At 41.9% G+C, this 26,519-nt stretch overlaps 1 protein-coding gene across 2 annotated transcripts; it reads right to left on the reverse strand.

Moving 5' to 3' along the window:
- smarcc1a (SWI/SNF related, matrix associated, actin dependent regulator of chromatin, subfamily c, member 1a) lies at nt 1–26,511 on the reverse strand. Of its 2 annotated transcripts, none has more exons than XM_041942221.1 (28): nt 26,281–26,511; nt 24,476–24,595; nt 24,287–24,372; nt 23,999–24,080; nt 23,679–23,771; nt 23,472–23,541; nt 23,097–23,166; nt 22,569–22,644; nt 21,984–22,109; nt 20,791–20,885; nt 19,764–19,894; nt 18,264–18,323; nt 18,116–18,153; nt 17,410–17,531; nt 16,945–17,016; nt 16,679–16,792; nt 14,371–14,524; nt 14,065–14,175; nt 13,851–13,910; nt 13,172–13,430; nt 12,387–12,548; nt 10,927–10,982; nt 9,661–9,817; nt 9,007–9,185; nt 8,459–8,593; nt 5,606–5,948; nt 4,757–4,882; nt 1–3,885 (listed from the first exon to the last, which is right to left on the reverse strand). In XM_041942221.1, exons 1-28 carry the CDS (start codon nt 26,464–26,466, stop codon nt 3,794–3,796), a joined length of 3,375 nt encoding a protein of 1,124 aa, XP_041798155.1. In that variant the 5' UTR covers nt 26,467–26,511; the 3' UTR covers nt 1–3,793. The 2 variants fall into 2 exon arrangements, with proteins under 2 accessions (XP_041798155.1, XP_041798154.1); XM_041942220.1 differs by having other exon boundaries at nt 20,791–20,909.
- Nucleotides 26,512–26,519: the final 8 nt, after the last annotated feature.

Genomic DNA, 26,519 nt, shown 5'->3' on the forward strand with positions numbered 1-26,519 from the left:
TCATACAAAACACGGTTTATTTGACAGTGTCTAGGTCCAAGTACCAACAGACCCCATACAAAATAAAAAAAAAAGAGAAAACAAATGCTACAAACTTCCAAAGAACAAAGATAACTTCCATCTACACAAAACTTCTTAAAAATACATTACCATTAACACAAAAAGTAGCAATTAAAGATAATATATGTGAGGGGATTCCTGTCATATTTAAGTGATATTATATAACAAGCCTGGGAAGATGTTGAATGGGAAAGGGGGGCGCGACAAACGAGAGCGAGAGTGATGGACTGTACGAGTGTTGGTGGATTTTCTTCTTCCAGCCGTCTGGGAGAAGAGGGCAACAGTCAGTGATGCAGCAGTCATGTGGGCAGGAAAAAGAAAAGAGAAAAGGAAGGACATGGGAACGAGAGGTAGCGAAGGGGTGCGCATAGAGGTAGCAGGTAGCGAGAGGAAGATTTCTAGAAGAGGTAGCTAGCGGATGAACGAGGAAGAGGTAGCAGAGGTACTAACAGTGCTAGCGAAGGGGGAGAAGAGTCGTTTGAGTTAAGACTTCACATTTAAAAACGACCTTAATGGAGAATATTTCTGACCTGCGTGTCGACTGCAGGAAGATGCAGGACGACGAGTGCGTCATTGGTTTAATATCTGAAGTGTGAGTGAGCGGGGTCTCAGAGCAGCGTCTGATTAATATTTTTTATTGTCATAATTGACCTTTATTTTAAGACAACATGCAAGTAAATTGGTTTACAATGCATTAAGCTCATTTATGGAACGTGTTGTTGGGGAAATTATGCATTAATACAACGAACAGTTTCTTTTATAATTGTGCTAGTTGGCAAAACATCTTGTCACAAGGTCCTTTACTAGCTGTTCTGGTAATATGACCAAAAGCAGAACAAGAACATGATTGTTTCCAAGGTCGAGAATGAAGATTTGGAAAAGTCATAAAAGAGTCAGAGAGAATCTGCTGAGCAGAACTGTGTGATACAGTGGAAAGCTCCAGAGCAGCTGTTAATGGATCTTGTGGTGATGAGACTGTTTTTGCTGCTTTTTGGGCATCAAGAATGAACTCTCAATCTATTTGTCAAAAGAAAATCTAGACTCATAAGCAAAAATATCAAATATCTGCTGGTTCCAGCTTGAAATCTTTACATTTGATCACTGCTGACTGGACAAAACAAGCGATCTGAAGACATCTGACGAGCATTTTTCAACGTTTTGACATTTTGCTGACTAATCACAAATGAGACGTTAAAGAGGACAGATCATTTTTCAATTACACAAAAATTTCAGTCAATAAAACGTCAGACGTCTTGTTTTGTCCGACCGACAGTCCAAAACTTTCTATCATATATGACGAGGAGAACAAGCAAATTATTCACATTTGAGAAGCTGGAACCAGACAATGTTTGGTCATTTTTGCCTGAAAAATGACAAACGGTGAAACAATCAAAACAGTTCACGATTAATTTTCTGTCTAATTGATTACTAATCGTTTCAGCTCTGTAAATAAACGTTTGCTGTTTGCCCTCTTATTTATGCACCTTTTAATTTACTGCAACGTAACAGGATTTGTGACTGAGAAAACATTGCTTATTGTTGGTAACGCAGTATTCTTCAGTGTACTGACCACAAACAGGTTGATACGCAGGAATGACGATATTGCTTAATTTTCCTGTGGCTAGTGGCGAAAAAAAGCATCAGTGTGTGTGCGTGTGAGGTGGGGTTAGCGAGGTAGGCAGCACTAAGCGTTAGGAAACAGTGAGCAGAGGAGGGGGGCAGGGGGTTTGTTCGCTACAGTATCAGCACCTAAAAACATCTAGAAGCCCACCGCGCTGAGGAAGAGCGTCATTCACGTTCTGATGTTTCAGTCAAGCGGCATCACAGCGTCTCTCCCTCTCTTTAAAGGCTATGTGAAGGTCAGCAGGAGATTATATGTAAGTGATTGTGTGTGTGTGTGTGTGTGTGGCTGTCCAGTGCTTTGTGGCAGGGTCTGGCCAAGTCATTGTGTGCACGCAGCCTCCAGTGTGAGCCTCAGCTTAGCTTACATTTCCGTGTGTGTTACAGTGTTGTGGTTGGTGTGGGCCAGAAGCTGATGGTGTGTGTGTGTGTGTGTGTGTGCTTTTATTCCTCTCATGTAATCAGATTTGACACTTTTGCATTAATGTTACAAGTGTGGTGGCATTTCATATTTGTCTTATAATCAAAAAATGTCATTAAAACACATCAGTGAGTGACACCTCCGCTCATACAGTGTGAGACACACGCTGCAGTTTATTCTGACTCAGTCCCATTTACACTATAGTTCCTAACAAATGCATTGTTTACTCCTGTTTGAGTGACACCTGATATTAACTGCAGTGGTCAGCTGTTTAGAATATTACTGAGTCTCTTGATAAATTGAAACGATAAGTCTCTAAAAATGTGTCAAACATTTACGTTTTCAGTAGGAACCAATGGGCTTGGTGCAGAGAGCCACAGCAGGTAAGTCAGGAAGTAATCACACATGGACTAACACGCTGTTGTTGTTGTTTCATGGGATAATAAGAAATATTGAGTATAAAGTCAGTCTTATTCTTTAAATTCAGTTCGGAAAAAGTCAGTTTAGGTCACAAAATGAGATAAAACTTTGGCAGATTATTTTCACAGTTGCAGTCTTTGAGTCCAGGGATGAGACACACCTTGTCAAACAGATTAGAAAACTGGAGACATCAGGGTTTATTTTTTGTATCTGCACGACAGAGCAGTTTTCAGTCACCATTAACACGCCAAGAAAAACACAGTCTCGTTTTGTTTCAGGCCTCATTTCTCCAATTTGTACTTCGTCGTTGACCAAGAGCGTCTCAGTTCTCTCAGTCAACTATAGTCATTAATGCAAAAGTCTCAAATGGAAAAGTGATGATTAGATGAAGATACACAAACTGTGGGCGGAGGAGTGAACTGCCATCAGACCACCCTCTGTCCTGAACACACACACATTCACACGCACACACACACATTCGCACACACACAGAACTACAGTGTATCATTTAAAGAGGAGCGAGAGGTAGATACTCGACAAGACAAGAGCGAAGGCAGGCTTTGTCGCCTCCGTGTGTGTTTTATTCACATCATCATCTGAATAATCTGCTTGCCTGCTGCTTGTGTGTGTGTGTGTGTGTGTGTGTGAGAGAGAGGGTGTGAGTGTGTCAGCTCACGTTAGTCAGCACACACACACACACACACACACACACCCCTGCATGTCTGACCGGCCCGCTGGTCTCACTAGCTCCCCCTAGTGTTTGGCTTGTGGAAAGAGGCTACAGACAAGAAGGAGTGTGAGTGTGTGTGTGTGTGTTTTAAGATAGAAGGGGGTTACAGTGTCATTTAAAACAACACTGGAAAAAGGAAAAATGTGAGACAGGTGAAGCTTTTTATACGTTCTGTCTCCTTGTTTCATTTTCTGTACACTCTCATTCTCTCCAGCCTCCATCTGGCCCAACAGAGCAGAAAACAGTGTTTATTACTAGACGACCCTTGCCGCTGTGCCCTGAGAGGAAGTCTGGATGTGTGTGTGCGCGTGTCTGTGTGTGTAAAATTGGGTTACCCTTGCCATTGAACCCTGAGTGTGTGTGTGTGTGTGTGTGTGTGTGTGTGTGTGTGTGTCCTGTGATAAAGTTTCTGATAGTTTTGAATGTTGAGGGGAAAATACTGAGCCAGTAGCAAAGGCCATCATAAAGGGGGCTGAGGTTCAGAGATAGAGTTAGTTGTATGTGTGTGTGCTTTTGTGTGTGTGTGTGTGTGTGTGTAGGTCTTAGTTGTCAGCCACCCGAGCACTTGGGGGCACTGGAGGACCCACAGGAACTGGAGGTACTGCTTCAGGCTGTGCAGGTGGTGGGCCAGGGTCTGGGAAGAGGAAAGATGCAGGTGTTAGAGCAAGAAAGATGAGCTTTATGGGGTAAAGGAGACTCCATGATGGCTTGACAGAGCTTTCCAACCTGGAGGTCTGGAGTCTGGACCCACCCAAACGTCTGCTGGGTAAATCTCAACAGGCACATAAGAAAAACAACTTTTCTGCTATGCAAAATATCTATATTTTCCATACTTGTCTGTAATGTTGAATGTCTAATTTTACCTCTGAAACTGTGGCAAGAGTAGTCTATATATATATATATATATATATATATATATATATATATATATGCCAGAGCCAAACTGTAGCCTGCAGTCACCATTTTTCAAAGCACTGTTTTTATGCAAAACTTATACTGAAGCCCGACGCCGTTCCATCCATTTATCCTGGGGACAGCAAACATGTTCATAAGTTTCTTGTGTTTTATCCGTTGACTACGTTACAAGTCTTTTGCAAGCTGTCGTCATGCTGCTGCCTGATGTCAGTCACCGACTGGCTGCAGACTAAACAAGGCCGGAGAAATCAATGCAATCTACAGCCTTGGTGTGTGATGTGATGCTAATAAGCAGCAATGACCCAAACTTTTAACTGTAGCTGACATTCAAAGTAAATACCAGCCGTCAGCTCTTGGGTCAAAGTAATATTTGGATTCCCAGAAACCTCCCCTGAGTTGTTTGTGGTATAAATACTGGACTCTAAAAACATCACCGCATTTTAAAGTACACTGGTTTGGGTAAATTAAACGGTGTACACAACAGCAAAAATAAAGCCTTAAAAACTGATGCACACAAACATACAAATTATACATGTAAACACACACAACACAAACATTATGGAAATGTGCGGCAGGAGATTTTTACTCACACATGCCATTGGGAGCTCCAGGGTGGCGTGGGGGCATCATGGGAGGCATGCCGCCAGGAGGGGGGCCGGCAGAGGGCGGACCGGGCATCATGCGTCCGGGCATCGGCTGGCCTGGTACCATCGGTCCTGCAGAGTAGAAAGGACAGCGGAGACAAATCAGTTGCGTGGAGATTTAGTGGCAAGGATGGGCTGAAGGAATTCAGTCTGTCAAATCATTTTTATGAGGGTGTGTTGGATGGAGTTTCAACAAAAGATCTCCTCAAATTACACAAAATCCACAGTCCTCTGGTTTTGTGTAGCTGGTGCTAATATGGTTGCAGCGGTCTGACCCAGAGATTCCACCGGCCACGCCTGCATGACGTTGCCTCTTCCATGTGGCTGCAAACCCCACCGGTGCGTTTCAGAAGCAAAGCATTTCGCCTGTCTGCTTTTGTTGACTTGCTCAGATTTTGTTGATTTGGTGATTTTTTTCCTGATATTTGTGCTTCTAACATGAGTAAGTAAGCTTTGTAGTTCACTGGTTTATTTTTTCATCTGTTTTAATTGCGTTTATTGTTAATGTATGATTTGTTGTCTGTACAGGGTGTTTTATTTTGAAAATTTACTGGTTTCACAACACTGTTTGTGTCTGACTTCCTGTCTGGCTCGATCTGCTCTGTGCAGTTTGATGCGTCGTCACAAATAAACTTGTGTGTATTCTCCGCAGAGCAGCTTCTGAAACAGAGACGGAACGTGGCCGGTGGAACTGCAGCCAGTGTTTAGTATGGCGGCGATCAGCTGTCTGACCCTTTGTGGATGAAACGCACAAACGCAGTTTTGAACCTCCTCCTCTGTGTTCATGTGTCTCACCTGTCTGTCCTGGGTGGTGAGGAGCCATGGGGTGGTGACCCATCGGGGGGTAGCCGGAGTGCATGGCACCACCAGGTGGGGGCCCTCCGTGGTGGGGCACTGGTGCTCCGTGGTGTGGCTGGGGCCCTCCGGGGTGCATGCCTGGTGGAGGGGGTCCAGAGTGCGGTCCCGATCCGGGAGCCTGTCCCTGTCCTTGAGCTTGGGCGGCGGCCGCGGCGGCTGCTGCTGCTGCTGCAGCGGCCTGCTGCTCCATCTGCTGCCTCGCCTTCATCTCAGCGTATTTGAGCTGCTCCATGTGGAACGCCTGACGCTCGGTGAGCAGCTGCTGCCGCTGAAGCTCCAACTGCACAAAGAAAGATGATTAAATGAAGAGATTTGTTATAACCATAACAAAGAATGATAGTCAGCTACCCACTACTGGCTGGGGGGTGAGGGCCATGGTGTTGTTGAACAGTGGATCTCGGGACCCCTCCGAGTTCACGAGAAGGTCACTGAGGGTCCTTTAATTAGACTATTACTATTACTTCACCCTTTAAAATAGTCAGAAAATGTAAATGCAGGTTTCAGAGGTTCTCATTGCCCCTGTCCTTGTATTTGAAATGCCTAAAAAAACACATGAAAACTATGGAGCTGACTGAATGGAAAATGACATTCAAAAAACTTACGTCTTTTAGCAATTGAACTGACGCCAAAAAGATCTTCATACTCGCATGTAAATGGTTTTCCAAGATAAATCAGAATATTTACAGGACATTTGTACACTTCAGTGGCTGCCTGTATGTCTGCAGAGGACATGGTTCAGGCCTGTGACGCCTCAGTGTAGAGCTGTCTTGTGTCTGTTTGCTGGGCTGTGTGGATCTTTGTTTTTGTTTGTTTTGTCTTAAGACGCTCAGTGTTTTACAGCCTATGGCAGCAGCGGAGGTTTGATTTCTCTCCAGTCTTTAGAAGGCTTATGTAAACCAGAGTCCTTTTCATGCACTATTTACAGCTGTGAAACTGGGCTACGCTCCCGATGCCTCCACCGCGAAAGCACAGTTTTACTCTCCCACTGGCGTCTCCAGGGATTGTCCAGCGGCAGGACACAAACACACAGAGCTGAGGGCTTTTCATTTGCCCTGTCGTCAGGTAACAGTTTCACTCGCCTGACAGTCGCTTTACACTGGAAAATGTTTTATTTGCAATTCAGCTCCCTCACAAAGACGTAATTCTGTGTCTCCTCTTCAGTCTCTGTGGAGGATTTGGACCAAATGGGAAGCAACTTGTTCAGTGGCCAACGTTGGCCAATGAAGTCCAAATATTTACTGGCTACTTATTTCAATTTAGCAACCATAGAATGTCACTGTGGGACACGGAGTTAGATTTGGATGAATAAAAAAACCTGAATTTTATTGAAATCCAATTCACTAATGAACTGTTAATTCACAATTCTTTGTTTTTTTAATGTGAGCACAATTCACAACATCTTATTTAGATCCTGCCATCTTTTAAAAAAAATTGGTTTCATTTCTAAAATGATATATCCATCATTTTTGAAAAAGTCTATGTTAATACTAATAAACAAGATAATGGATGATTCTAAATATATTCATTATTGATTTACTCATTCACTTTTAAGAGGACTTTTGTACATTTGCTGATGACCAGACCTTCAACCTTATTCATCATTTATTTGTATGCAAATAAATGACCCACCAAAGAAATGTTTGTGTTGGTTTAATTTGGGGTACCATAAAGCTTGAGACTGACCTTTCTCAAAAGTGCTGCATATTTTAAATATTTGTTTAGCATTAATTTTGAGCCTCACATTTGAGATGCTCCCTGAAAGCAAAACACAATGGAGCAGAAATAATTTATTTGTGGCGCTCACAGCACTAAAAAAAATGACATTTTCAAAACAAGAACAGCAACTTGTCTTTGCAGAATCTGGTTAATCCACAGACCTGACGGAGAACTTTTTTCAGTGTTTTGTAATGGGGTCATGGCAGACGCTTGAGGTGAATATCTCAGAAAGTGGACATCTAAAGCAAAAACCATCTGCATGTGTACACTCAACAAGGGCTAAGAGGAAAAATATGTCTTTTAGTAGTTTGGGTGAATTGAGGAGGATTTAACACTCTGTAACTCTACGACTGTGGGTGGACATTTTTTTATACAACAAGGCAGACAACGTACTCTTCTCTTCAGAAATTATGTAGCTGACTGTGTCACTCCATTTCTAGACAAACTCCCAGTTCTGCTCTCATGCGTATCATATCAATAATTTCAACTCATCTTGTTGCTCTGCATCGGGACTCAGTATTGAAAGCAAGTAGCAGAAGAAAGAGATGTCAATGTAAGTCGGCTACACCTGTTATTCTAATGTGTCACTTGCATATTTAATTAACATTTCATATCTAATGACGCTCATCTAATTTCTGCATTGTAGTTGAAGGCTAACATTAACTAAACTGACACCCAAATACTTTCTGCCTTCTCAGCCCACACAGTTTTGTGTTTTAGTTATTTACCAAACTGATTTACTTGCACATGCTGGAAGTTAAATGTAATTAGATTTCATGAAGGATCGAAAAAGGATTCAGGTTCAATAAAATGCCACCAAACTACAACATATATGCAGTTTATACTTCAGTGTGCACGTATATATCTCTTTTCACATTTACACTTTAGTGAGTGGGTGTGACCTCAACTTGCCAGATGTCCTTCATTATTAATAACCACAGCTGAGAGCCCTCACTGAGTGCTTAGAGATAAGTGAAGTGTTCATGTTGGAGCTAATGCAGTTGTTCAGGGTCCCTGCTGGCCAGTAACATCTACATTTAATCTCAAAAGCACAGTGGCTTATTTTTGACTTACGGCCTCTTTCTCTCGGTCCATGATGGTCTCGAGCTCCTCGAAGTGCCTCAGCTTGATCTCCAGCTTCTTCATCTGGGTCTCCACCAGCAGAGCCACCAGGGACTTGATCTTCCTCTCCTCCACCGCCGCCAAATGCTGAGAGGGTGAAGAAAGAGGGGAGAGAGACAAATGAGAAATACCTGATCAGTAACAGTTACATCATAAAGAAATCACACACTGAGATATACCTCATTCTGCAGTTATTTTATGACGAGAATCTGACTGAATGTGCTCTGTTGATGCAGCCCTTCTCATATTTTGCACATTTAACAGACTGCCCTTCAACAGTCCCCAGAAAACAGTGTAGTATTCCAGTAGTATTCCATGTGCATTAAGTTGTGCTATACACATACATCAAGAAAGTTTTTTCCTTTTGTCTTCTGCATTCTTGCCTATTGAGGCCATAATACTCAAGTAAAACTTAACAGGATCAAACTAATGACGTATAGCTAAGTTTTCAAAATGCCATTGGGAAGATCAGACGAGTTAAAACGCTCCTGCAGTCTTACCTTGGCCTTGGTGGCAGCAGACGCCAGGGCAGCAGCGGCTGCTGTGGCAATGTTACCCTCTTCAATGTCGAGCTCCAGTTTCTTCCTCTTGTCCTCTGGCTCCTCTGTACCCGTCTTCTCCTCCTTATCTTTCTCCTGCTCTGAGGACGACGTCTCCATAGCTTCCTCCTTGTCTTTGTCTGACAGGGACAGGAGACAGAAATTCAACAACGGTGCAACCTCAGTCATTGGTTAACCTTCCGTTAACGGTTCTTCCATATTACAGGTAGAGCTGAATCAATTAATCAGTTACTTGATCCACAGAAAAACAGTCACAACTATTGTGATTACAGATTCAAAGTGAAGTGAATTTGTTGCTTTTCTGTCAAACGTAATAAACCGAACATCTCTGGGTTGCAGATTGTTTGAAGGACACAACAAGCAATTTGGTGGCACTTTGGCTTTAGGAAACTTTTGTGGTCATTTTTTACCACCTGACATTTTACAGAATGGTTGATTTAGAAGACAATTAGCAGATTCATTGATAATGAAAATAACATTTAGTTGCAGCCTTAATTAGGAGCCAACTGCTGAAGAAAAGCGCTATTTGTGATCTTTAACACTAAACACGTGTTGGACATTTTCTTAAATTTTATCATGAATCTCAGTGCTAACCAGCTGGAGTCGATTTGGCCTCCCCTCCCTCTTCACTCTCCTCCTCGCGCTCCGACGCCTCTGCTCCCTCCTTCTTCACCTTCTCGGTGGCCTCAGTCTTGTCGCTGCTCTTCTCGGCAGACTCACTGGGCTTCTCTGCCTCGTCCTTCAACTCCGCCTGAAGGATGAGGACGCAGACACGCAACGATAAGTGGCCTGTGTCAGTGCCGCAGGAAGGAACTTGAAGGCCAACATTATAACTCTGACTTAGGTCTAACAAAAGATTGTGCCAGCTTTAGTGCTGCAAGCTACATAAAGAAGAACATTTAAAAGAGGTTGCAGCCTTTGTAAAACACAAGTAAAAAAAATAACACTAGACAAATGGACACAAAAGATGCTTGAAATGTAACAAATTACATATATGCAGCATTGAAGTACAACAACTAAACAACTGCAACAGGTAAATTAGGTGCTTGTAACAAATCAATCAACATTTTAAGGGGCCACAAGTCAAAGTCTATCTGGCAAGTAATAACTGGTAAACAGGGCAAATGGAATAATGGGTCCTATCGAGACCCAATTACTTTTTAGGGACAATCACTGATTTGGACAAAGTGTCTGACACTGGTTAATGGATGCTAATGAGGAAACCATCAACCAGTAAGCTGCCCAGCAGAGCGAGGACAATGTGACCATTCAAAAAAAAAGTGCCACTGGATTCAGCCAGCAGGCCTTTCCGACCCAAGAGACACCAAATATAGATGAGTGGAAAAATTAACTTTAAACCCTAAGTGGGAGAGAGGAAAAGTGTTCAAACAGGATTCAAATTCAGTGTGAATATTAATGGGATGCCTGGAAAAACAACTTACTAACTGGTATTTCATATATGACAATTAATGCTGCTGAGTGGCCATGTGATCTTCCACTGAAGATTATTTTGACTAACACATACACCATCCCGCTGTTTTAATCCACCGTTAAAAATAGTCATCAACAAAGGCACCATTTAATTGAGTATTTATTTAAGCTGTCTTCAAAACTTGTTTAGCCCTCTTTTTTTATTAAACTTTATCTATTTGGGACCAGTTTTTAAAGATTTCAGACTTCAGTAGGAACCAGTGGGATTGGAGCCTTGAGTGCCAGTCTTATGGACTGAGTCATTGTTGTTTTTGGTCCTCACATGGGATTTGTTGATAATAAGAAAAATATCAATTATCGTCAGCTTTATCCACTAATTAGCACAGTTTTCCATTGTGTACTGTTCATTCATTCGAAAGGCGGTCTAACCTTATCGGCCTGCTGGGAGTCTGTGTCCGTGTCCATCTTCTCTGCCTCTGTGGTTTCTGAAAGAGACAAGTGTGGCAGAGAAATTAGCATCATGTCACAGACCAAAACTGATCAACTTGGTTCTAAGAGTTAAGCTGCAGTCTGAATTTTCATTCCCTGCAACTGTTCATTCCCTCCAACAAATTGTTTACGCTGCCAAAAACCGAGCTCGCCAAGCAAGAAGCAGGGTTAGATTGTGTTCATGCATAACTGGACACAGAAATTAGAGAGCTGATCCAACACATTCAACACTCGTGATACAACTAACAGAATGAGGCTCATCCTGTTTGAAATAAAAAGCATTTATGAATTCTCCGAGGCAACCACCATCAAAAACTAGTGGTCGAGGGAAGAAAGCCGGGACAGGAAATTAAAGCCACTCACCCTCCCAAATGACCAAACACACATGTGACCAGGTGAATACATGTGTACACTTGAGTGTTAAACCATGTCACGGGTGCACTTGAGCGTGTGTTAAGGGTTTGAATATTGATTGTGGGATGTGTGTGTGTGTGTGTGTGTGTGTGTGTGTGTGTGTGTGTGTGTGTGTGTGTGTGTGTGTGTGTGTGTGTGTGTGTGTGTGGTCGAGTGCTTCAGGCTGGGGCGAGGCACTGAATGCATTTAAGTTTATTGATTGCAAATGTGGCTCTAGAGGGCATTAATTTAGGTATAACAAATGATTGGTAATATGTGGGAGCGTGTATGTGTGGGGGAGAGGAAGAAGTGTGCAAAAGTGAAAGCGGAGAAATGTTTCCAGAAAGCAAAGAGGAAAATATAGAGAAAGAGATGAACATATGATAGAGTGTGATGACCCAGTTTTCTACTCCCCCTCCTCCCACTCCCCTGCCCCATCTGCCACCGTTGTTTTAATCCACTGGTTACCACGGCAGTACACACACACAAACACACACACAAACACACACACAAACACAAAAATATTTCTGTATCGCTCATCCCCTGCTGGTAAAAACTGACATGTGTATCATCTTCATATGTCAAGATTGATAATCTCTGCCTGATGTTCAAGTGAAGAAAAAACATAATTTTTATTCAAATAAGGAGGAAAATCAGTAAATGAGTAAAGGAAAAAGTGATGCTGTCCACTCCCCCGTTAGCCTCAACATATCCTCTCTAACACACGCACATTAATCTGCATCAAACTCGCCTCTCCCTGCACGAAAGCTTGCAGTTATACTGCTGCTATCTGCTGCCCCCAAGTGGTGGCAGAAGTGGCAGTTCACCAAAACTACAGAACCTCCTGTGACAGACTCAAGTTCACCATTTCTTAGACAACATGAAATACTTGCAGCAACTGTCTTTTACACACACTTTAACCCCTTTTATAAGCGACCCCTCCTGCCTGGTCGGGAGACCTTCACTGGTGACCTCAGCTCCTGTTTCTCTCATCATGTGCTACTCACCAGTCTTTTCAGGTTCCTCGGGGGCGGTGCCAGCGATGCCGCTGCTCTCCAGGCCGAAGGCGGGGTCCACCTTCCCTGTGCTGCGGGCCGCCTCCTGCACCTTCTTCACGTGAGCCTCCACCAACTCAGCCGGCACCTCCTCACGCACACGGGAGAACTCCTCTGCAGACAGACAGAGGACATTTATTAATGGCAATCTCTTACAGTATAATGGCTGATCATTTATTGTATTAACTGAAATAAATTAAAAACAATACTGACATGGGTGCATAACTGAAACATTTAATCTTGCTTTGATGCTTCTGTAACACCTATTTTTTTGTTTTAAGATATTTAATGATTTAATAATGTATTTATTACCAAGTCCACACATCGCCACTGAGAGCTTTTCATTAAGTAGTAAACAGTACTTTCTTTTTTTTTTAATTCTCTTATTTATTGTGTGTGCATCTGTTGTCTGGGTGTCAAGCTACAATTGGCCATACAGGAGTGAATAAAGTTGTACTGAATTGAACTGAGGGACTACAAAATAGTTTTGGTTCACAAAGAATTCAGGAACAGTCATGACTGTGAAAACTATCAAAATATTTATCAGTGTAAGACATGACGTGATGATGTCGTGGGTTCTCTTACATATGGCTACAAATGCAGGGAATTGTATCACAGATATTTAATGTAAAAAATGTTTTTTATCATTGTAAAACTTCAGCCTCTATGATCCAAAATCACAGAACTCAAACAGATTTCAAAGAAGTGATGCTGCAGTTCTATCCATCAGCTCTCACCTAGAGCTGCTCTGGCGGCAGCAGATGCCACTCTGGGGTCGACCACAGAGGCCAGGAAGGCTACTGTGCTCATGACGGGGTTTCCAGACTGGCTGAAGGGTATGGGCTGGTAGGCCAGAGGACCCAGGGAGGCCTCTGTGCTCTCCAGGTATGGATCCTCAATGGGCAGCCGCAGGAAGTGCAAGATACACTCGTCCTGGGTGCGTGAACCAATGTGCTCAGACACTTTGTTCCAGTCATCTTTGAACATCTCAAGAGCCTGGAAGAGGTGAGGAGAATGAATATAGACGTCTTATTCATAATATCTTGTGTGAAATATTCATAGAGATATGCAGGACCATAAAAGCAACCGAGGAGTAGGAGGACAGAAGTACAGATTAAAGGGCTGTAAGGCAGAAGATGATAGCCTGGAGGAAGAATGGAGGGGGTTATGTGCCGTGGAAATGAGGGTAATTGAAAAGTAGAAGGGCAGAAGAGAAAGAGCTGGCTTTAAGAGAGTAAAGATTTATAAAGCCAAGAGGGATGAAGCATAAAGCCACAAAGGGCTGACAAAAGAGTTAAAAGAAGGAGGAATAAGGAATGAGTGGGGAAGACAGACAGAGACGTCAACAAGACAGACAGATTCACTATCCAGAATATTTTAACAGTATTCTTTCATCTGATGTCCTGTGAGACTCACCTCCAGCAGCAGCAGAGTCTCCTGCTCGGTCCATTCCCTGGTGGAGCTGACAGCTTTAGCCTGAAAGAAACCAAAACCAATCATATTAATACAGGTCATAAAGACAGTCGCAAAGTGCTTCTGCAGTATGATTTTTGCCTCCTATAGAATTATATTTTTATTGTATTTTAATTGAAAAACATATTACAGAACGTTAAGTGAGCCATGTGCTGACCTTGGGGTTCTTCTTGTTGTAGATGTCGGTGCGAAGGCCGAAGTTTTGCAAGTCGATGGCCTTGTCTTTGCCTTTGTCTACCAAACCGGGCATTTGCTGTGGAGGAGGAATCTAGAGGGATGAAACACAACACACGATCGTGTGTTTTGCAAACGAAGCTTATTACGCAAACAGCAGCGAAGGATGGAATCCAGTCAAAACGAGACGCTGCATCACAGCGCAGCTGGGGTTTCACTCGCGTTCCTCATTTTAAACTCCCTTCATCCAACCATCACTCACTCTGTTCTGCACTTTAGTTGGCCTTACCGGTGGGGGTCGGTGGTTCAGCGGCATGAGGCCAGATGGTGTGTCAGCCAGCACGGTGAAGTGGGGTGTGGGTGGGGGGCCCATGGGCAATGGCCGACTATCGGCATCGACCTGGTAGTTCACCAAACCCCACTGCTCCAAGAAGGCATGAACCCTGGAGACACAGCAGTTACATATTAAATGCTTTTATTTTCTGATCTTTACAGCTTTGTTCTGGCTTTGAATTAATTTATAAACTAGAATTACGGCTTCACAGGGACTCCACAGAATAATCGACGAGTCAGCTATCACAACCACTAGTTGGCACTATGCACTGTTGTAAACTAGTTGCTCATCTGAGGTTTAATAAAGCAGTGGCAGTGCATCTACAGGGCATTGTCGGTAAATGTCGTTGACAAGTCATAGTTGTCTTGCATGGCTTTAAAACAGTGCTGTGAGGAACAGTAAAGCAGCAGACATGCAGCAAGAACAAGAGGCAGAAAGAAAAGTCTTTGCTTGACTATAATCAACAGCGTAGAAATATTTTACCAGCGCATACAGATATGTTTGACTAATCTATTTATTATAGATTTCTATCTTATGCTAAGTTAAATAAACAGAATATAAGGTATTTAGAGTAGGAGAGACTCCAGACATCCCAACAAGAAAGGAGTTGCGATGTAACTGCAGTTAAACAGAATCTCCAGCTCAGAGGAGCTTGACGGGGGTTTAGTTCAAACAGATTGTGGCTCATTTGTAGACCGCCTCTCACAGCCAAACAAGGACTCTGCCATCTCACCTACCACCAGGTTGGTTCTGCCTACACAAGACCTTTTAGATAAGAACTGGTCATTGTTTTGTATTGGCTGAAAAAAAAAGTGTATATATATCCTGCAACTAGGCAACTACTCAATTACTTTTTGGGTGTAGCTGACGCCTCCTGTTATGACTACTAAAACGCAGCAGTTGTGAATTTCCTATGGCCTCACTGTTGAATTCCTCTTCCAACCAGTCAGGCTGCAGTTTTACATCCATGTCTCTCCAGACTCACAATATATGTAGTGAAGACTTGAAGGTATTAAGGGTATTTTGTAGCAAAACGGAAGTTATCACTATACTGACTGACTATATGATTCCAGTGAATAATTTCTGGCCAGGGTCGGTAGAAGAATCCAGCAAACTACAGACCTACTAATAAGTCACATCACATTTGTCTGTGATTGTCTGTGGAGTTTTCACAGCTAAAACGTTTCCTAGTAAGTGTCGTATTACCCAAATTAATGCAGTTACAACTAACTTATTCAGTTGTTCTGAGTACTTGCTATAGTATTTATCTTACCTGAGCAAAATGTAAGCAACACAACTAATCGCACACTGAGCCACACTCTGTTTAGGGAGAAATAACAGAGCATGTCGGATGTGAATCACAGGAGAAGTAGGTATGAATGCTGGCGTAGTATACCAGGAGTGCATTGACTTACATGACTTCTGTGGTTCTATGACAAAAATTACTAGACTTAACTTCCTACTGAATGCAAAACTTTGTTTTCAGGGAATTTTAGAACCATTCATGGATCCCCATCTTCTCATGGCTAGATGGTTTCCAGACATTAACAACTGAATTCCACTTAAAGAGATCACATAGTAGGTCTGGATGATTAAAGTGGTCTCAAAATGGGAACATGATAAAATTTATGTAGATAATGATGAGCTTTGGACATTTTTATTCAATATGGATCAATCTAACAGCCTAACAGATCAAACAGTATCTGGACTACGTATATTGTATTGTTTCTCTTGTCCATGTAAATAACATACTGTTGATACCCGTCCATCATCACCGCTGTGCCTCTTATTTGTACTATGTACAATCAATACTGAGGTTAATGACTATATCGAAAACAAAACATTTCTATTGTATTTATTACGGCACAACAATTTACAGTATTTATTTATTTCTACCTTATCTTATTTATATCCTATTTTATTGTACTTTTTCCTACTTATTTGTGCAGAAGCACCTTGGGTCCGTGAGGAACGCCATTTTGATCAGCTGTGTATTACATTTATGGATGAATGGCAATCACAAACAAAACTTTGAAGTGGTTTAGATGATTTAAAAGCGACAGTCAATAATTCCAGATCATCTGCATAATGTTTTTTTTCTTGACTATGTGACCCTTTCGTATAAGTTCTTATTCAGTTTGTACGTGAGTGACACAGGGAGGGAACTTTGAGCTGTGTTTGAGTGTGTACTTCAATTTAAAACCTGAAAATAAAATATCCCCCTTCTCTGCACGGTGGCATACACTTGTGGGAACTGGCTCACCTCATGATGGCACAGACATCCCCGGTCAAGTTCCTGCGACACGAGGTGGAGGTGAGGTACTCCTGAGGGTTTAGCCGATAGGTGTCGATCATAAAGTTACGGTAGGCCAGGTATCTGTTGAACAGTCGAGAAGAACCACAGAGATCAGACAGGAAATATATAATTTCAGACATGCAGCTACACATCATACAAGAACTACATCTATGAAACATGTCTGGTGCTTGAATGTAATTTGTAACTCAGTGCTCATATGTGTATAAACTCACATCTCTGGTGTTTTGGACTTGTTTTTCCCATTGAAGAACTCAGGCAGGGCTCTTCTCTCAATCTCATGGATGCTAGCGGGAAAGGGGAAAAAAAATCTTAGTTTTTGTGATTTTAAATTATGAATGAGTTTCCTTTTTATCTGCTACATTACGACACATTTAACTGTTGTTCAAAGGCGCTATCTCCTCAAACCTTCAAGTCAAAGTAAACACAGCAAGTTAAACAGTGACCTACAGGCTTTTAATCTCAAATGCACCTTTAACTGTTAAGTAAAATCAAGTCAGTGATTTAAACAAAAAGATTAATTTCTTCAAAAGCCTTGCCACACTTCAAATTGAATGGACATTCAGTTTTTTTTTGTTTTTGTTTTTTTGCAGAGGCCAAAAAAAAAAGCAAAAAGTAAAAACATATAAAACAACATTTGTGGAGCAGTACTGTGTTAATCCTCATCCTCCAGCCCTTACCAGTTGTAGTCAAACCAAGCGCTGTAGCTGGGGATGATGATGTGGTGAGTCTGTTCAGTCACATTGTCCTCACTAGCATCTATCAGTCGGTTGATTTCAGCTTTGCTCTGTTCTTCATCATCCTGCAGAAGGAGAGTCAGACAGGTCAACATGATGAAGATGGGTTCTGTCTGAACAGTATTAGGAGGCACCAACTGAAGCCAATACAGAACTTTAAAAGTCCAATTTCCTAAAAGTTTCTCAACATCAAAAATGTGTTCGCCTGGAAGGGCAAATGGCGATCAGTGGCGAAGCGGTAATATTTCATGGTGGATTTTCACATTCTATTATGCAGGCCTGGGGTGTAGAGGAAAAATTAAAGTGTTCCTGAGAACAGACCAGGGAGAGTGAAGGGGGAGGTTTGGTTAATGAACCAAATGACAAAAAAATAAATTGGCAGCAATTTCTGTGAGCAATAAATCTTTTAACCAATAAAAACACTGACAGAGAGGTTATTATGTGCACTTCCCATTCCATATCCCATATAATGAACAGATTTAATTAAGGACAAGAACCAGATTGTATGCACAGTTGATTTTAACGTCTAAAAAGAGTTATTTGACTGAAAAGGGCAGTGTTTCAACCTTGCAGGATCTTCATCTGGCAACAACCTACACCTCACACCTACAGAGTTCGATTTGGTAAAAACAGAGGAGAATCATCTTACCTTTCCACCAGACAGCACAGAGTCATCCTCCATGTCATCTGGTAAATATTAAAACAGATTTTAGTTGAGGTCAGTATTTGAAAATTGATCATTCTTCTGATGTAATTCATGCACAACTAAACCGGTCAATTCAGTTGAGGATACACACCTAAGTCGGCCATGTTCCCTCCTTTCACCGGAGTATTGTCACTGTCTTTCTTTGAATTTGCTGTGGAGGGAAGAAAAAAGAAAAGATGAAAAAGTGAAAAGTGGAAAGGTGGAAAGAGAATTTAAAAAAATCAAAAGACTGTTTAATTCAGCCGTGGGCATGGAGGCATTAACCGGCACTCTGGTTTGCAAAAGAGGACACTAAAATAGATAGAGTCTGAAGAGATGTGTCTGTGTGTGTGCGTGTGTGTGTGGAGGGATTTTCGTTAAAGTGGGGCATCTCAGATGGGACTTGGTCTAAAAAGAGCATTTTTAGAAAGGATTGTGTGTTTGGTTTTAAAGGGAATTTTTAAGGAGAACAAAGATGGCGCTTCATTTATCTCTGATTGTTAAAAAAGACGTCCTCAGGTTGTTTTCCTACTTTTCTGACTGGGACATGGTGTGTGTGTCTGTGGAGGATTTTTCTTGAAGAGGATTTTCTTATTGTCATTACGCCCCAGTGTATGATAACCACCCAGGGAGTCACAGAAAACCCACCATAGATTTCAGACTTTACCAAAATTATTGGCTGTTGTGTAATGTGTAGTCAGGTATTTGATAATATGACTTGACTCTGTGGAATGTCTGCTTTCAGCTGTGAAGTTAGTTGATTTTGTTGAAGGAAAAGCATTTTCCCACGTTTAAAAAAAGCTTTTCTGCCAAAACAGAAAACACAATAAGCTTACAATCATGGCAAAGAGAGTCCAGCTACAAATCTTACAGATGGTAAAGCAAGCTAAACATTAAACGAGGTTGGGAGCACTGAAATTTGCGAGCTCCCACCAGAGGACAGACGATACTTGCCTGAAAAAGAACTTCAGACCTTCAGTTTTAAGTAGTTTGCAAATTGTAAATTTCAGAGTGCACACAACCTCTTCTTTTCCTTAGTTTACTGCACCCGCCTTCCTCTACAGCACCATGTCTGCTCTGCAGTGATCCGATACAGCAGCCATGTCCATGTTTTCAGCAGTTAGAACTAACAACAAGCTGCTGGACATTAAGTCTGAACATTCCCTCTGGTTTACCCAAAATCTTATCTCAACTTAGGACTAACTGGTAATGGTCAACCAACAGAAAACAGATAATCTACAATTTTTATAACCAACTGATCACTACATCATTCACTGCTTCACTGTTTTCTTATCATGGCTCATTAAAGACATTTGAGTTCTGGACTTGGACAAAACAAGTAAGGTATGTGAGGATGTCGAGCTGGACTCTGGGGTCTTGTCTTTAAAAAAAATAATAATTTAAATGTTCTCGGTAAAGTGATTTTTTTAAATGATCAATAAAAGTTATTAGTAATCATTTCTTCCTTAGCCTTGGACTGTACATCATCACATCTGATCACATGTGGACCACAGCCACATTTTAACTGACCTGCTGCCTCAGCACGGTTACCTGACCGATCATGTGTTAAATCAAAGGGAGCGTCCACCTTAGCCCCGCCCTCAGCTCATACCGTTCTTGGACATGCTGCCCTCCTCCATGCTGGCACCGGCTGAGGAGTCGTCCATGTCCTTGGTCATGTCCTCCTCCGTGTCCTCCTCTTCGCCTCTGTGGCCCTGTCGCTTCCAGTGAGGCCCCGGGTTCCTGACATCAAAGAGGGAGTTATACGTCAGTTAAATGCCACTAAAAATCCTGAACATAAATCTCATTTACAATTCAGTACATATCTTAAGAAATATGCACAAGATCACATCTGTAAAGGTGTTTCAGAGAGTGTGCACAATGTCTTCTTTTACTGTGCACACCAGAAAGACATTAGCAGACACGTGTTTGGCCTTACCAGTATTGTAACTCTGTCCATGTCTTCTAGTATAGTGTCATTTATTTTCAGTTTCCAGTGCAGAGACAGCTTTGGTGATATTCTAAAGTCTACATCACTATTCTTGTCATAAAATCCCATTAAAAGCTCCAAATAAACAATTAAAATCTAAATCTAAAAACTATTCAAAATACATCAGTGACCCTCAATGCTGCACTTGGTAACATGTTCCTTCATTACCGTGAACATGGCAACAGCAGTTTATTTAGAGTCAATCCGACTAACGCCTTCCTGCTGCTGTAAATATTCACTAGAGTACCAGGTGTGTAATAGTCTGCTGCTTAGTGTGAGTAACACTTGCTAATACCTACAGTGTTCTGATGTTTTAGGAAATTACTGAGCCTTCATTAAAAATGAAACTACAGTATCACAATCTTTTTCATACATCTTCAGGAGGAACCAGTGGGCTCAGGTCTAAGTGCCACAGACAGGAGGAAGCTGGGAAGACAACTAACATTTATGGTTTTGGTCTTTTCATGGCATTTATTGACAAACAGACGCGGCATCATTCAAAGATTAGGCTGCAGGTTTTCAAGCTTACTTCTACAACTCTGCAACATTTTTTCAATATTTCTTTTCACAACTTCAATTATTTGCTATTATTCTATTATATTATTCTACCTCTGGCTATAAAATGAAATATTAAAATCGGCCCTCTTACCCCTTCTTTCCTCCCTTCTTGCGGGATTCGGCGGGAGTGCTGGGTGGCGAGGGCGAGCGCCTCCTCTTCTTACCGGCAGAGTTGGCCTTGCGCTCCTTGCGATCAGGTGTACGGGAAGACTGATCAGACAAACCCCGTGCAGCGCAGGGAGCGAGGGATGGAGGATGAGAGAAAGAGCAGCAGAATGAGAGGATGGAACGGTTGCACACACAAGGAGGGGAAGCAGTGGGAGAACGACGACAGGGAGGGGGAGGGAGGATGCCGTGGTGGTGGAGGAGACGACCAGGGTTCCTGTATACTGTCCTTGCTCAAAATAGCTTCTCTTTCACCCAAACCTTCACTTCATGGTTTGTGCGCTGCAGTCAAAGGTTAATAATCTGCCATAAATAATCTCGAGCAGACAAATCAGGACCGAACTTTTGTTGTGTTTTGACGTCTTTGTTTACTTTTTTCTTCTTCACTAATCTATGAACTACAAGTAAAATAGCACCTCTGAATCACATGTTTAAGATTGGCTGGTCTTAAACTGGTGGGGAGCTCTAAAACATTTGCATGGCTTCTTATCTTAATGCTAGCAGGAACTGTGAGGGTACTCCCACGAGATGTCAGTGACTATGCCAATACAAAAGAGACATGGTTTAATAGAGTGAATTTTTAAACTGAAGTTGCTATTAAGTCCTTCACAAGGCATGTAATTATACGTGAAATCTTAAGTAATTTGTGTCTTGTAAACCTACTTAAGTTTACCAGCTTTATTCTGATTTTTAAATTTTCGAAATGATTCAAAATCATTTTCCAAACCTGGACAGAAACCCTGAAAAATATTAGGAGACAAAGAGTGAGGAAAGATTTGGAAAGGATGCGCAATAAACAGACAGAGGCACAACGCAGACGGAGGAGGACGACAAGCCAAAAGCCACAGGACACATGCAACAAAGCACAAACTGGCAGCAAATACACACTCATACACCAAACAGCATTTATTCTTTAACAGTTTTAAGTTTATATTTTTGATGAACAGCCAATTCGAACATTCACTGTCTGTTGTTGGTTAGTCTTAATTATCATGTGGAACACAAACAGGGAAGTTGGTGCTGACATTTAACAACAGCAGCAGCTTTCAGACCCAGGATTTTCTACGACTGGAAAAAAGATTTGGGGCTGATAAATACACACACAGCACAAATATCTACCTCCTCCTCCTTGGGGAAGATCCTCTGGCGGAAGCTGACTGGCTTCTTGTTCTCGTCCACCTCGTAGTCTTCTTCATTCATCCACTCATTGAAGGCATCAGTGTCTAAAACCCACTTGGCGTGGACCTGAGGGGGAGAGAGGAGGAGAGGAGGAGAGGGGAGAGGGGAGAGAGGATGAGCCAAGTAGTTCACCATGATCAAGTGTCAGTGTGCTGATTGTCCTACTAGAATATAATCATCCTTTTACACAGCTGTCCTCATTTTCCTTCATCAATTCCCAACAGGATGGACTCACTGTTGCATGTTAAAGCCAGAAAACGAGAGCGCTTTTTTGTGCCAATAGTGACAAAAAAAAAACAAAATTATTCGACTTTTAACAGACATGAACTGTGCTATTCAAGGCTCTTGAAAATGCCAAGTAGCAGCACCTTTAACTACAACCACAGGATCACCTGAACATCTTCTAAGTGCTGCTGGATATGATGACTGGCCTTTTTTTTTTTAAAAAACACCCAACTCTTTTTTGGTTTAAAGATGCTGAACTTGCTAAAAGTTCCTTCTTTGTTTCTAATTATCATTGCTCACCTTCCACGGTCGGTCAGTGCTGGGTGGGTCCTCCACGTCGCCGTCCACCTCGCTGGCTGACACCCAGGTATCATAACTAACAGAATAAAAAAACAGCCACGGGTCAGTGACGAGTTCATCGATGAAGTGATATGATGTGTCCAAGACTACAACAGTAACCCAAATGGGCCTGAGAGAGATTTTGATGCTAAGTATGAAAAGGATTGTTATTTCAGTTTATTTAAAAAACAAAAAGAATCTCAAGAAACTTGTTGAGCCATTTAAGATAAAAAAAAGTAAAATAAATGATGCACATCAGTACTGCAAACACTTGGATTAGATTTGGATGTAAAAACACTATTTCTATCACAAATATTCTGCTGCACTTTCAATCAAGCCCTGTTTTAGTTTCTTAGACAATAATAACTAACAATGATTAATAATAATTATCATTACTATTTATTTGTTGCCGTTGTATCAAAAATCTTGTGGCATGAACAGAACTCTGAGTGTTAAGGGGGCGTGTTTGTTGGCTTCCTCTCTGCTCACCTGTCTGGGAAGAGACCCCAGTGCACCAACACCTGCTTGTCTTTCCTCATGACAGGACGAAGCCACTCTTCTGTAACACACATAAACCAATGCCAACATATACGCTTCACACATTAACCAAAAAACCATATGAAAACCTGAGCATTACATCAACAAAAATAGATTTACTGTTACAAAATAACTGATTGAATATTTACTCACAATGTCATGTTATTTGTTATCGTCATGGGAAATGTATCTTCTTACTGACTATCTTTATTTATTTATTTTTCCATTGCTACAACAAATACAATATTGGGTTTAAGTTTTAGAGATTTTTGATCCCAATTCAATTAGAAATTGACTGTATCTTAATAGATACAGATTCTACCCTACCTTCTTCTTGTTGGGATGGAGAAGGGTAAATGTGGTGGGTGGCTTTTGACTTGTCATCAGTAATGGAGCCCTGGAGAGGAATAAAAAGGACAATAAACAATAAATAATCAAAAAGATAAATACAACAGACTTCGCCATTAGAAACATCAATCTCTACCTCACTGACAAATCCTGTCATTTGCTAGTTCATAGTAGGTTTGGGCTCACCTGGTGCCTTTTGATGATGTCTTTGAGCTTACTGGCTTGTTTCTGCTCAATGTCCGGTGACAGAAAGACAGTGGGTCGAGTCAAGCAGTTATTCTAGAAGTACAGAAACATTAAGTTAGAATCAGAAACATTGTCTTTATCATAAACATTAACATAAAAAGACAATGACAGCTCATTGCATTCTATCCATGCAACATCAATACCAGAATTTGTTCCAATAAATACAAGAAGAACATCTACAGACTGCAGCAGACATCTTAACTGGAGACACCAAGCTGTTCATCAAAAAGCAGCTTGTGCATGGACTGTATGGGTCATACCTGGACCAAGTTCTTCTCCACATTTAAGAACATTTCCACGTTCCTGTCCATTCGAGAAGGATTCTGCAAGTCAAATCTGCGCCTGGGAACATTTGACAAAGAACAGACATACAATGAGATGCGGGTGCAGCCGTCCAGCATAGTACAGCTACATGTCCTTGATCAGCATCAAAATACACAATTATTATTATTTAGATAATTTGACCTTTTTTGTCATGAAAAAGTCAACTGGTTTACATGTTAGGACGATGTGAGGTCTTCCATGGATGTTAATACAAGTCAACTCACCAGCCCTGCTCACTCTTAAACTTGTAGACCGACCCCAAGATGTGACAGAGTGCACCTCCTGCCTTGAAATCCAGGAAACACTTGGCCTGAATACAGAAGAGTAACAATGAGGATATGAACTTTCAGAGCTCTTCACATTTCAGTATGTGGTTTTAATACAAATACAAAATGTGTGTGTGTTGCACTTACAGGTAGCTTGGTGAGAGCAGGATTGTTGACCCTGCGTCCAAATGCATCCTCCTGGAACTGCAGCAGCTGGACCACCAGACCCGCCAAGGATTTACTGGAGGGGGAGTCGTTCTGGACATACTAGACCCAGACAGAGATTGATAGCAACATGAACACACACACAGTGGCACTGATATACACACACAAATCTGGGGCTGCACAACTGGTCCCAAACAAGACAGCGTCACAATTTGTATGTCAACAACTAAGAAGGACATGTTATCTTTGAGCAGGGCAATTGCTCGCATGGTCAAGTAACCTATCAGCTTTGTGATCAATTGAGTAACCACTTGGTCAAAAATAACGACTAATACCATTTACAAGTAACTAGAGGCCAAAGGCATGTCAAATTAGTTGCCTGAAAAAAAACAGAATTTAATCCAAATGACAAAATGTTTGGGGGTGGATATTTCAAATCGTGTGAATTTGCCATTATTGCCAATATACATGCATTTCATTTGAAATGTCCAGCGAAATGTCTGTTTTCACTAGTGCCCTCCCCAGAGGATGTCAAAGGTCAGGATCAATAACAACACCATGAGCATGCAGGAGACACAGGCTCCTGTGTCTCCTGCAAGCAAGGTTGCAAGGTTGCTGTCATGGTCCTTCCATCCACAAAATCTTGCATATAATTTATTTTCCTGGCCTCTCCACAGTTTTTACTCTTTCAGTGTTGCAAGGAGAAGCAGTGATACAAGGCCTGGCAAAGGAAAAATAGGACAAGCCAAACTCAAAAGGGGAAAAGCTCACACAAGAACTATTTATAACAAGAACAATGTCAAGGAGACCCACTTCTAGTCTTAAAACACACCTAACTTAGTTGTTTTAGGTAAAGCGATGGAATGTAAACAAACTCAAGCATCTGGGTTAGCATTTTGAACAGAAGGGAAGTTCACATATTTAGTTCCGTGCGCGTTTCTCTGTTTATAAAGTAACTCAGTCCCCAAAAAACGCATCCATGACTCCTCATCGAGATTGGTGCAGTATAATAATTGTCTTATTTCTTCAACATAACCAACTAAAGCGTGTCAGTGGGCTTGAATGAGAGCATGAGGAGACAGGAGGACCATTCTTTGTTTGGCTAAGTTAGTGGGCGAGTGGAGCCTGCACGGTCTGGTATGCTGCTGTGTTGACAAAACTCAACAAAGCTCACTCTTCTGCACAAAATACGACTGCGTTGGCAAAATGCAAACAGTGATCTGATGATTGTTTGCCGACTAACGTAATCTGAGAGTGAATAAAAGTCAAGATGGGCTCTATTTTAGCTAATATGAGAGGTTGTTTGGTTGCACGGTATCCCGTGACCAACATTTGGTTAGTGGCTCGGTCTGATAATGTGATGATAGAGTAACGTTAGTTTCACTGGAATTTTGTGAGGCACAATAAGTTGTAAACGTGAGTTAAACAAGTGCAGTAACTGCAACGTCCATCTGCCGCTCGATTGTTAACGTTTTCCTCCTGAACGTGTTGTACTAACGAACACTGAGTGGCCAGATAGCTAGCTAACAGCAGGCTAGCTAATTGATAAACAGCTTCGCTCAAGCAAAATTAGAGCTTGTCTATTTTGTGGCACGTTGCGACGAACACGTACTAACTGCGTATCGCATGTAAGTCGCAAACAAAAGCAAGCGTTGGTATAAACAGCCTAAACATTAGCTACAGTTAGTTTTGTGTAGCAGCAGCTAGCTAGGATAGCAGGGCTCCATTGTGGCAGCTGGACGCGGGCCACCATAGAAATCAATGGAGAACCAGTACAGCTAGCTTACCTTCTTGTAGTGCTTTCCGATCCAGAGCCGCACCGTCTCGAACTGTGATATCGTTTCTGAACTTTCCCAGAATTTCGAGGACGGACCGCCGTCCTTCTTTCGTCCCACTACGGTCCCGCCGCCAACCGGGCCAGTGGTCGGTCCGCCTGAGCCCGTTCCGCCCGCCGTTGTCGCCGCCGTCGCCATTGTGTGTTTTGTTCGCTGCGTTGTCTTTCTCCTCCACGGCGTCGCTCACAGTG

The sequence above is a fragment of the Chelmon rostratus genome, chromosome 8 (assembly GCF_017976325.1).
Source record: "Chelmon rostratus isolate fCheRos1 chromosome 8, fCheRos1.pri, whole genome shotgun sequence".
In the NCBI taxonomy this organism is placed as follows: domain Eukaryota; kingdom Metazoa; phylum Chordata; class Actinopteri; order Chaetodontiformes; family Chaetodontidae; genus Chelmon; species Chelmon rostratus.